The 13,270-nt window shown below is 45.1% G+C and overlaps 1 protein-coding gene across 1 annotated transcript in view; it reads left to right on the top strand.

The window, feature by feature from the left end:
* Positions 1 to 12,738, top strand: part of LOC126147294 (greglin-like) — a 39,458-nt gene extending 26,720 nt beyond the window's left edge. The window contains exon 3 of the mRNA XM_049915683.1: positions 12,358 to 12,738. Within this exon, the coding sequence (XP_049771640.1) occupies positions 12,358 to 12,557 (200 nt within the window). The 3' untranslated portion in view covers positions 12,558 to 12,738. The remainder of the gene's footprint in view (positions 1 to 12,357) is intronic.
* The last annotated feature ends 532 nt before the right edge of the window (positions 12,739 to 13,270 follow it).

The following is a 13,270-nucleotide window of genomic DNA, read 5'->3' as shown; positions in this document are numbered from 1 at the left end:
TACAGGTGTTTTACTGTTCTCTTTTCTCGCCCTTCGGTTTCTTATATTCGCATCTTAGTTATTGGACCTCATATTCTAGTAATGTTGCCTTAACCTGTTTTTCTCTGCATCTTGGAAAGTGATGGAACTCCGCCAACTCGGAGTGCGTCCTCTGCTGTCTCTCAGGCGCTCCCTCCGTCGTCGCTGAAGCTTTTTGCATGTGTTGTGAGTGTGCGCGTTGGCACATTTAACACAGGCAAAGCGATGGTGCTGACAATTCGCGACGCGCCCTAGTTGCTGACTCCAGAACACCGCGCCATTGTTCAGAGCCTCAAAATGGAAGTATATGAAAATGTAGAAGCTCAAAGATCTTTAATTCGACGTTACTTGTTGTTACGTACCAAAGAACGAGGAAGACTAATTCCGCCTTTCTTAACGCAATTTTGATAGAAACTGAATCAAATATTATTCAGAACTTCTTTTACATCGCTAATCGTTACGAAATACAGCATTTCTATGAATTTATCTTGGTTTGGATGTTTGCCTGACCTATAAACACGCGACTCTGGCGAGGAAAATTTTTTCCTATGTCTACAAATTCTCTGTATTAATGAATTACACTACTGCCCAATAAAATTGCTACACAAGAAGAAATGCAGATGATAAAGGGGTATTCATTGGACAAATATATTATTCTAGAAATGATATGTGTTTACAGTTTCACGCAATTTGGATGCGTAGATCCTGAGAAATCAGTACCCAGCACAACCACCTCTGGCCGTAATAAAAGCCTTCAGACGCCTGGGCATTGAGTCAAACAGAGTTTGGATGGCGTGTACACGTACAGGTGCCCATGCAGCTTCAACACGATACCACGGTTCATCAAGTGTAATGACTGGCGTATTGTGGCGAGCTAGTTGCTCTGCCACCATTAAACAGACGTTTTCAGTTGGTGAGAAATCTGGAGAATGTGCTGGCCAGGGTAGCAGTCGAACATTTCCTGTATCCAGAAATGCCCCTACAGGACCTGCAACATGCGGTCGTGCATTATCCTGCTGAAATGTAGTATTTCGCAGGGTAGAGCCACGGGTCGTAACACATCTGAACTGTAACGTCCACTGTTCGATGTGCCGTCAATGCGAACAAGAGGTGACCGAGAACTGTAGCCAATGGCACCCCATACCATCACGCCGGGTGATACGCCAGTATGGCGATGACGAATACACGCTTTCAACGTGCGTTCACCGCGATGTCGCCAAACACAAATGCAACCTGGATTCATCCGAAAAAATGACGTTTGGCCATTCGTGCACCCATGTTCGTCGTTGAGTACACCATCGCAGGCGCTCCTGTCTGTGATGCAGAACCACAGCCATGGTCACCGAGCTGATAGTCCACGCTGCTGCAAACGTCGTCGAACTGTTCGTGCAGATGGATGTTGCCTTGCAAACGTCCCCATCTGTTTACTCCGGGATCGAGACGTGGCTGCACGATCCGTTACAGCCATGCGGATAAGATGCCTGTCATCTCTACTGCTAGAGATACGAGGTCGTTGGGATCCAGCACGGCGTTCCGTACTACCAGCCTGAACCCACCGATTCCACATTCTGCTAACAGTCACTGGATCTCCACCAACGCGAGCAGCAATGTCGCGATACGATAAACCGCAGTCGCAATAGGCTACAATCCGACCTTTATCAAAGTTGGAAACGTGATGGTACGCATTTTTCCTCCTTACACGAGGCATCACAACAACGTTTCACCAGACAACGCCGGTCAACTGCTGTTTGTGTGTGAGAAATCGGTTGTAAACGTTCCTCATGTCGCCACCGGCTCCAACCTTATGTGAATGCTCTGAAAAGCTAATCATTTATATATCACAGCATCTTCTTCCTGTCGGTTAAATTTCGCGTCTGTAGCACGTCATATTCGTGGTGTAGCAATTTTAATGGCCAGTAGCGTATTATTGTCTTCCAAGCTTTGGAGCTTTCCAGCACACTCTTCATCAAAACATTAATTCTGAGTTCGCTGTTAGCCATATGGACATTGTCACACCGTTGTTACTTTTAGTTGACAGTTCTTGCCATGTCTGATTCGACCATATTGTTGCTTTGCCCAGGCACCGTGGACTGCACTTTCACTTCACATATGGTCACAAGATAGAAAGTACGCTTTGGCATGTGATGTAGCCACAGTGGTTAGCATGTTTCGTGCCTTGTCACTAATACACGAGAAAAGACGGATTATGAATCATCATTGACTTTAAATGGATGAATATACTTCCAATCGTTGATAAGTACCTCTTGAACTGACAAGCAAATATTATTAATGTTCTCTGAGAATCATGTGACATAACAGGGACAAATTTGTGCTATCACAGGAAAGTACGCGGCAAGTCGATGCAATTCTTTGTAGTTTCCGGATCTTTCCCGTAACTAAGCAAAAACGAACTCTCAATTTCATCTGGTCAGTCTCTTCCACCACCCTTCTCACGATTTTCCTTCTCACGATTTTCAGGATATGTCTTACGGCAGGTCAGAACAGGACGAAGCACAACACACCACCTATCTGTCGCTGCTCAAACTTTTCCTAGCATCCCGATGTCCTGAAGGGTAGGGAGAAAGCCTTTGTAGAGTGCAGTTATGCAGTGGTTTAATAGTGGGCGAGGTGAGCGCTGAGCAGACATGAAACAGCTTTAGTTACTTACATTCTTCAAGTGAAACATAAAGCGTCAGTGCATCAGTAACAATGGTTTTTATCTCAGCACTGGAGGTGGTTGCAGCATTAGAACAGGCACATAGTACTCCATAATAAAGCTTTTGATATAAAGTTATGTAAGTATAGTCACAATGTATAGGCAAGATAAAGGAGCTGTATCACAAGGGATTATGTGAAATTGATTTGCTGTTCCTTTACGAATTGAAAGTGTCGAAAAAATTTCAACCAGTACATCCACAACCAGAAGCAGAGAGAGAGAGATATAACTACGGATGATCCATGGTCATTATTTAAATCACAGTACGATGATGAAGTCCCAGACCGTGATAGAGCTTAGGGGAACGATTCTGGAGACTCGTACTGCCGTACTAGGCAAGGTCCTAGTGGAGTGGTTTCCATTGCATGAAGATGATACAACACCCATTCATCTCGAGGCAGGGAAAATCCCTCTCCGCGCCGGGAATCGAACCCGGGACCCCGTGCGCGAGAAGCGAGAACTCTACCGCGAGAACACGAGCAGCAGACAATCACAGATCAGTAACAATAAATATATTCCATAAATTCAGTGCCACGGACCGTTTCACCATACCTCGTAGTATGTACAAGACACGTATTACATCTAGGCATTCTTGTGATCACAGCCTGGGCCTGCTGCTGTGCAGCTGTAACGGCGGAGAACTGGGCGACTATCCCTCAGTTCTTTACCGGTCCACTCTGACGAGGTTTCAGGTAAAACTTGATTGTAAACCTTTGCTTGTACCTCCCTGTATTGATGTTCATTACTAATAAATGGCTCTGAGCACTATGCGACTTAACTGCTGAGGTCATCAGTCCCCTAGAACTTGAAACGTCCCCTTAGAAAAATTGTACATGGCTTTGCTTAAACTGACACACAATATTTTTAGCGCAACGGAATCTGACTTTCAATAATCCCTACAAAAGAATGGCCCTGACTAATATTAAACTATACCTTTCACAAATCACTTACCTCACAAAAATCTTCGTTACTCAAGCTACTGCAACACAGCGAGCGCAACTACTGCCAGCTAAATAAAAGATTCAAACTACTGAAGGCACTAACTACTGATAGGCATAGTTAGCAAATGAAAGATTTTGATGGAGAAAAAAACAATGTATTTACCTTAATATTGTTCAAAAGTCATACTATATATATCAGTTCATGACGTACAGTCTTACAAATTTACTAACTCTGTCCAGATCATCCGCTCTCACAACTCCGCCATCTCTCTCCCCACATCGACCAATGTTGGCCCTTCACCTCCAACTACGCAATGCTACGCGATCTTAACATCCAGCTGCCCAACACTACAATAGCATATACTGCAACAATGCAAACCAACCACAGCCTATACACAGCACAGTCAGTGATTTTCATACTGAGCGCTACATGGCGGTGGCGTTACCAATATAAGAAACCTAAACAGCCTGCTTACAAACTTATAACTACTTAAACCTAAGTAACCTAAGGACATCACACACATCCATGCCCGAGGCAGGATTCGGATCTGAAACCGTTGCGGCCGCGCGGTTCCAGACTGTAGTGCCTAGAACCGCTCGGCCACCTCGGCCGGCTACTAATAAATGTTTGGTAAGATGGGTAGCAGAACGAATGGAAATATTTGTGTCTGTGCACGGGGTACTCTTCTACAGCAGTTTCCACGTGGCTGTATTGCTCGGATGCTCTACGTCTACATCTATGTAATTATTCTGCTATTCACAATAAACTGCCTGGCAGAGGGTTCAATGAAGCACTTTCAAGCTGTCTCTCTACATTTCCACTTTCGAACGGCGCGCGGGAAAAACGAGCACGTAAATGTTTCTTTCCGAGCCCTGATTTCTTTATTTTATCGTGATGATCTTTTCTCCCTATATAGGTGGGTGTCAACAGAGTGTTTTCGCAATCGGAGGAGAAAACTGGTGATTGAAATTTCATGAGAAGATCCCGTTGCAAAAAAAGGGCCTGTGTTTTAATGATTGCCACTCCAACTCACGTATCATGCCTGTGGCACTATCTCCCCTATTTCGCGATAGTAAAATACGAGTCGCCCTTCTTCGAACGTTTTCGATGCCACCTGATGAGGATCCCACACCGCACAGCAATACTCCAAAACAGGGCGGACAAGCGTAGTGTAAGCAGTCCCTTTAGTAGACCTGTGGCACCTTTTAAGTGTTCTGCCAATGAATCGCTGTCTCTGGTTTGCTGTACGCACAACATTATCTATGTGATCATTCCAGTTTAGGTTATTTGTAATTGTAATCCCTAACTATTTAATTGAATTTACAGCCTTAAGATTTGTGTAACTTATCGCGTAATCGAAATTAAGCGGATTTCTTTTAGTACTCATGTGAATAACTTCACACTTTTCCTTATTGAGGGTCCGTTTCCACTTTTCGCACCAGACAGATATCTTATCTAAATTATTTTTCAAGTCGTTTTGATCATATGATGACTTTACAAGACGGTAAATGACAGCTTCATCAGCAAACAATCTGCTCTCGGACTAATTTCGTTTTTCGTCAACCGGAATGGACTTTTCACAAAGTTCTCCTCGATCTACAGTCTTTACTCAACCGACGAGGACGATCTTTAAGCGTGCTCCAGTGCGACTTAAAGTAACAAAGTACTTTATCCTACTTCACGGATTATGATGTATATAGGATGGTCATAAACAGTCTGGAAAGCTTGTAGGGTGTTGTATGGCTATATGATACGTTGTGCTGAGAAATAAATATCACGGAAACGAAAAATCAATACCATGCACCTTAGCGTTCCAGTTAGCCAGTCAGGCCGTATTGAGCGCAAATTCAAACGGCGCATCACATTCAATTCATGCCATTTGTTTTCATAGCGTAGGTCATTTCGCGCGAGACTGCTCAGCATCTTTCTCTTATTCAGTCCTTCCTACCATCCAGTGCCCAACTGTTGTCTCGCTCTCATGTCAGGTGTTAGGAAGAACGCCTTTGGCGACACCATCTCACGCAGGTCCTTCAATTTTCGCGCGGCCTAATTTGCTAACTTCAACTTTTATCAACCCGAGGACGGTGTAACGTATGAAATATTTTTCTTAGTAACTATTTGGCAGCACAGCCTGCCCTGCAAATCGTTACAATCGTTTCAGATTGAATCTGACCATCCTACAAAACGGAAAAACCTTACCATTTATTTGATCGTTTTGCCTGAGTGTTGTACCTGGAAACATGTAGGTCACTGTTCAAAGTCTCGTTCATGACGGTGTGAAGATCCCATTGCTAAAGGGCAGTAAGAAACACAAAATTATGGCTTCTTTCAATAGTGTTCGCAGCGTAGGAGTTTATAGAAGGGTTTTTTACTAATTAAAATTTTAGTGGACATAACAACATGAAACATTACAGTCATTCCTGAAGTACCATTGTCACATTGCAGCTGTCCAGTAAAAATTGTCCACCATTCCAATCAAAATATTAATTTCAAATTTAAATTAGAAAAATATTACATTCAGAATGTTGATGAGTGATAGGACAGACAGAGAAGAGGGGAAAAAGTCGTTTTATTATTGATCTGTGGAGAAGTTTGTTATATTAAGTTGACAAAGATGTTACAAGACGCCAGTCAGCTTCTTGTGCCGGGCACAACACTGATGGGGGCTACATGCCGTGTAGGCGTGGAACAATTGGCCGAACAGCATCGAGTCCACAACCCATGTTGCCATGGCGAAAGGATAAAGTCTTATATTAGTTATTTTGCGTCATTTCTGGACTGACCGACATGCATGATGTACGTAAGACGCTTTTTTTAGGCTACAGGAATAAAGCTGTGTAGCCTGTATGACTGCCTATTGTTGTTATCTGATATTACTCTTCAAAGACTGTTAGATGGTGGTGGTGTGTTGGAGCTTATGGGCGCTCAACATCGAGGTCATCAGCGCCCTGACACACATTAAAAGGAACGAATGTGGACAGACCTAAGAAAACTAAAGCACACACTCAAAGAAATCAGGAAAAGAAGGAAAATGCTACATAAGAAAGTAAAACCTAAGGAAAGGGGAAACATAGCAACAAAAATGTCACAGGAAATTGTTATTGGCTGGCCACTTACATAAAATATGGGCGAGCTTGTCACACAGTAAGCAAATTAAAATCCTCTCCCTAAAATCTTTGTAAAAACATTTGACGGGGCACAGAACTTTAAAACTTTTACCACATTCGTCCGCGTGTTGCCTAAAAGAGATGGCAGGTCCGCTGGCAATTCAGCCGCGACCCACTGGTCAGAAAATAAAACGCAATCCAATAAAACGTGGCGCACAGTGACCTGGACGCCACAAGCACCACACATTGGAGGGTCCTCTCGCCGGAGAAGGAAGCCATGCGTCATAGGGCTGTGGCCTATTCGAAGCCGAGTGAGGAGAACCTCGTCCCGTCGATGGGCTGAAAGGAAGTACACCACACACGCGTTGTGGGCTTGAATATACGGAGCTTATTGTCAGTCACTTCCAGCCATTCATCCTCCCACCGACGCATGACCGAATTAAAGATTACACGCGCAGTATCGGTAGTGGTTCACTCAATAACATATTCAGTCTTTCAATTTAGAATACGAAGTGATTGAAAGTGAGAATATTTATTTTCAGTCAGTTTGCACAGGTGCATTATTTAAATTGCTGCGTGAAGCTGAGACAGTCCTTTGTTCCTTGTTTTGTCATTTAGTCATATTCTTGGGACCTTAACGGAGCCCTCAGCAGCCGAACTCTTTTAACGCCAGTCGAATATCTACTATAGGCCCTCAGTCTTCTTTTAAGTGGTAAATTAATATTTCAAGTCGATTTTAGTTTTAGGCCCTGCTGGTGGTTCTACTACCGCGAGACACGAGCTGCGGACCAACTACTTATCACTACAGAAAGACATTAATTGGAAACGTGGTGCCGAAGCCATAAACACTTGACCATGCAGCAATGGAAGAAATCCACTTCGGTAGATGAATCTTATTTCACAGTGTACACATCTGGCTGAGTGTACATCTCAAGAATGAAATACGGCTAGGGTTCAATGAGTGTTTTGGGCACACATAACATGGTATTCCGTGAGTCCCGAGGTTACTCTGCAAGGTCGCATTGCTGTCAATGATTATGCGACCATTTTGACTGATCAGGTCCCTCCTGTGGTACGATGTTTGTTCCCCAGTGGTGATGCTATGTTCCAATACGACAACATCCTTTTCCACGCAGCTCGCATCTTGGTTTTGTGAGCAGGAGGATGAGTTGTGGCAACCTCCCTAGCCACCAAGTCACCAGATCTCAATACAATGGAATTTCTGTGGTCTACGTTGCAGAGCAGGGTGCGAGGTCACTATCCACCTGCATCGTCGCTATCTGAACTTGTCACTATTTTGCCGGAATAATGGTACATGATTCCCTTGAAAACCGTACAGGTCTTGTATTTGTCCATTCCGAGAGGACTGGGAGCTATTTTGAATGCCAGCGGTTTTCCTGCTTATACACTCCTGGAAATTGAAATAAGAACACCGTGAATTCATTGTCCCAGGAAGGGGAAACTTTATTGACACATTCCTGGGGTCAGATACATCACATGATCACACTGACAGAACCACAGGCACATACACACAGGCAACAGAGCATGCACAATGTCGGCACTAGTACAGTGTATATCCACCTTTCGCAGCAATGCAGGCTGCTATTCTCCCATGGAGACGATCGTAGAGATGCTGGATGTAGTCCTGTGGAACGGCTTGCCATGCCATTTCCACCTGGCGCCTCAGTTGGACCAGCGTTCGTGCTGGACGTGCAGACCGCGTGAGACGACGCTTCATCCAGTCCCAAACATGCTCAATTGGGGACAGATCCGGAGATCTTGCTGGCTAGGGTAGTTGACTTACACCTTCTAGAGCACGTTGGGTGGCACGGGATACATGCGGACGTGCATTGTCCTGTTGGAACAGCAGGTTCCCTTGCCGGTCTAGGAATGGTAGAACGATGGGTTCGGTGACGGTTTGGATGTACCGTGCACTATTCAGTGTCCCCTCGACGATCACCAGTGGTGTACGGCCAGTGTAGGAGATCGCTCCCCACACCATGATGCCGGGTGTTGGCCCTGTGTGCCTCGGTCGTATGCAGTCCTGATTGTGGCGCTCACCTGCACGGCGCCAAACACGCATACGACCATCATTGGCATCAAGGCAGAAGCGACTCTCATCGTTGAAGACGACACGTCTCCATTCGTCCCTCCATTCACGCCTGTCGCGACACCACTGGAGGCGGGCTGCACGATGTTGGGGCGTGAGCGGAAGACGGCCTAACGGTGTGCGGGACCGTAGCCCAGCTTCATGGAGACGGTTGCGAATGGTCCTCGCCGATACCCCAGGAGCAACAGTGTCCCTAATTTGCTGGGAAGTGGCGGTGCGGTCCCCTACGGCACTGCGTAGGATCCTACGGTCTTGGCGTGCATCCGTGCGTCCCTGCGGTCCGGTCCCAGGTCGACGGGCACGTGCACCTTCCGCCGACCACTGGCGACAACATCGATGTACTGTGGAGACCTCACGCCCCACGTGTTGAGCAATTCGGCGGTACGTCCACCCGGCCTCCCGCATGCCCACTATACGCCCTCGCTCAAAGTCCGTCAACTGCACATACGGTTCACGTCCACGCTGTCGCGGCATGCTACCAGTGTTAAAGACTGCGATGGAGCTCCGTATGCCACGGCAAACTGGCTGACACTGACGGCGGCGGTGCACAAATGCTGCGCAGCTAGCGCCATTCGACGGCCAACACCGCGGTTCCTGGTGTGTCCGCTGTGCCGTGCGTGTGATCATTGCTTGTACAGCCCTCTCGCAGTGTCCGGAGCAAGTATGGTGGGTCTGACACACCGGTGTCAATGTGTTCTTTTTTCCATTTCCAGGAGTGTATTTAGGCATGGTAACAAGTTGTGTTCTGGTGGTTCCGTAATTCCGCCCTCCCCCCCCCCCCCCCCCTTTTGTATCTAACTGTAATTTGTGAACTTGTATGCGTTTATTTATTAATTATTATATTTTCCTGCATAACACGAATTGAACAATTTTCAAAGAAGGCGCTAAGGTATCTGAAATTATGTTTACTGTGTAAGAGCATGTGGTGTGCAGCAATAGTATTGTAGGGATTGAGGGAACTGACACACCTACCAATACGAACAGAAATGCATTGACAATAATAGTTTTTTTCTTAGATTAATACAATTAGGTATTAAATTGAGTTCTTACTGTGTATTTGATGTCTTTATGTAAATCGGTGTAAAGCAGGTAAACAGTGGAAGTAATAAGTGTGCGAGAGAGTAATTAACACAAAGGCTGACAGAATTGGCTTCAGAAAGAAAAGGAACTTCCTTTACTTGGCTTTCCTCTGTGTTTGTGAAGTATCGACCGTTGTGTCTTACCTTCCATCTACATATGTAATCTCCTCTTTATATTCGGGTTTCCTCTTTTCTTGATAAGTTTCGTATTTGTAGTGGAAGATGACATAGCCCACTGGTTTACCTTATTGGACATGCTACTTGTTAAGTGCACTTATACAGGTGATACAATATTTACTAATGAAAGTGTGTAAACGTATGTGATAACAGTAGCAAATATTTTTCAGTAAAAATGGGTTGGAAAACGATTGCATTTCTAAGTAATTGCAAATGTGAGGTTAGAAGCTACCATTGATTTCAGATTGAAATGTTGTGCAAGTTAGTACTAATGTATAACTGTAACCTCTATCATCAGATCACCACCTAACTGTGCTCAAATTTCACTATTGGCCTTCCTTAGCAAGCTCTACTTCAGAACGTTACGTGTTACAATTTATGTGAATGAGCGGTGTCTGTTCTTTCGGGCACAGCACATTCAATCCACAGCTGTGATACGTATATTGTAAATTGAGAGTGGAGTGGGGGGACATTAATGGAAAGAGAAAACGGTTGGTGTCAGGTGCATTTGGACTTTAAATGGAATCAGCGATACCGAGTGAAAATGTGTACTGGACCAGGATTCTAAACTGGGACCTACCGCTTACCGCTTACTAGGCATTTGCGTTAACTAGTGCGCCATCCAGACGCAGCGTTTATTATGACTGCGCAAACTATCTCGCTACGCCTCGCAGCCGATCCACATGCACACCTAGCGCCACCTATGTGCGGTACCCGTACTCACACCACTCTTTCATAAAACTGATTCGCCTCAATGAGCAATGAATGCACAGGGTTCAGTGTGGACGCACAATTACGGTCAACCTCCTGAATCTCATGATGAGAGTCTCATAGTGAGCGTGGAGGTCATGGACGGAAATCGTGGATTGGTGGCACTAGGTGGGAATCTGAGCTGGCCGGGATGTGTACCGACATAGTCCATCCAACTGCGATAAACACCGTGTCTGGATGGGGCAGTGATTAACGAAAGTGCCTAATATGCTGCAAATCCCATGCTCGACTTCCGGTCTTCCTCATATTTTTGCTCAACACTGCTCATTCTGCATTAATTTCCGACACAGCTGACATCTATAGTTCCATCCCTTTCCTTTCTTCTCCATCCACCTTAGATTTACATGATATCTTACTGCCACTCTTGGCTGTTAAAGTAGATGTTCCATTTGGCCTCTCGCCTTTGAGTGCAACACTGCATTTGTCTCTATAGTAAGTCATCAGTTGATCCAGGCACCCACGGATCATCTCGTAGATCTTGATATGTCCGTACAGTTCGTTGCGTCTCAAACCTTAGCAGTGGGATTCCGGTACACCTCGCTTTTGAAGCAACCTCATAAAAATCCCAAGTACATTACTCATATGATATTGGAGGCCAAGCCGGCCGCTGTGGCCGAGCTGTTCTAGGCGCTTCAGTTCGCAACCTCGCTGCTTTTGCGGTCGCAGGTTCGAATCCTGCCTCGGGAATGGATGTGTGTGATGTCCTTAGGTTAGTTAGGTTTAAACAGTTCTAAGTCTACGGAACAGATGGCCTCAGATGTTAAGTCCCATAGTACTTAGAGCCATTAGAACCAAGTTTTTGGAGGCCAAGGCACACTCCCTGCTGTAGGTACCTTTGGACTATATTGGCGTGTCATGTATCGTGTTACATCCAGTTACATCAGCAGCAAAGTGTTCCACGTCGTACATCTACTGTATTCTCGAAAGGTGGGCCATGAATGAGAGCCGAACCCAGTTAGGTGAGGGTTCACTCGAAAAGTTCAATTTCAGATATACTTGTAATCTCTAGCAAATCGTTTCATGCTGAGGTCAGCGGCGGGTCGTTACCACGCTTGCACGACAGTCTCACAACCGATACGTTTTCACTAGATCATTCTGCTTCTACTGTTATGTATTTTCAAAAAATGGTTCAAATGGCTCTGAGCACTATGGGACCTAACTTCTGAGGTCATCAGTCCCCTTGAACTTAGAACTACTTAAACATAATTAACCTAAGGACACCACACACATCCATGCCTGAGGCAGGATTCGAACCTGCGACAGTAGCGGTCGCGCGGCTCCAGATTGTAGCGCCTAGAACCGCTCGGCCACTCAGGCTGGGTGAGTATTTTCATCAGGTTACATTTGAACCATTAATTATGAAAAAGCTTGTAGAATATTATACGTAACTGTGTACAAATTGGCAGCACTTGGACGTCGCTCCCTACCCTGTTGCAGAATTCCCCCTGGTGCCTCTCTTCCGCTGCTTCTTCAAGGTGAGAAACGTGTGTCCAGCCCGCGGCAAACTCCGCCAGCTGAGGCCAAACGACGATGACGACGACCTGTCCTACTCACCGCATCTGGAGGAAAACAACCTTCGGCCCACAGCGCAGGGCTACCAGTCCAGCTCGGAACAGAGCGGAGAGGTTTTCGATTGAAGCCTGCGGCATGAAGAAAGATCTATTTCTGTCATAAATAACATAAGTGAAGTTAACATTAATTTGCAAGTACGCTCATCCTATATGTGATAAGGAGCTGTTCAGTAACACAGAAGGAATTTCTGATCAAACGAAAAAGAATCAAGATAAATTAAAGGTCATATGTAGCTTTTAATTTTACGCTTACAGGAAAATTGTTTTGGATAGTAAATTCATTCGATCTCGTAATTTTTGTGAGTGTGTTATTACATTTTCTTTACTGACAATTAGTGGCCGGCCGAAGTGGCCGACCGGTTCTATGCGCCACAATCTGGAACAGCGCGACCGCTATGGTCGCAGGTTCGAATCCTGCCTCGGGCATGGATTTGTGTGATGTCCTTAGGTTATTTAGGTTCAAGTAGTTCTAAGTTCGAGGGGACTGATAACCTCAGCAGTTAAGTCACATTATGCTCAGAGCCATTTGAACCATTTGGCAATTAGTGATACATTTTACAGCAGAAAACGTTGTAATTTTAAAGCTCCGTTGTGTTCACTATTTGGTGCAGCCCATAAACAATGTGTTTTACGAAACAAACTTAATGAAATGTGCATGAAGTGAAATAACACTAGTTTACAATAATTTGAGGATCGATGTCTATCTTAAAACAATCTCTGCCCTTTGTAGACACGTTCAGTGTCGAAGTTAACTTAGCAGCTGAAATTTAAGAGGTGGA

This window comes from Schistocerca cancellata, chromosome 2 (genome assembly GCF_023864275.1).
Source record: "Schistocerca cancellata isolate TAMUIC-IGC-003103 chromosome 2, iqSchCanc2.1, whole genome shotgun sequence".
Classification (NCBI taxonomy): Eukaryota; Metazoa; Arthropoda; class Insecta; order Orthoptera; family Acrididae; genus Schistocerca; species Schistocerca cancellata.
Note: the sequence above shows the minus strand (reverse complement) of the source record. Positions and strands in the feature narration are given on the sequence as shown.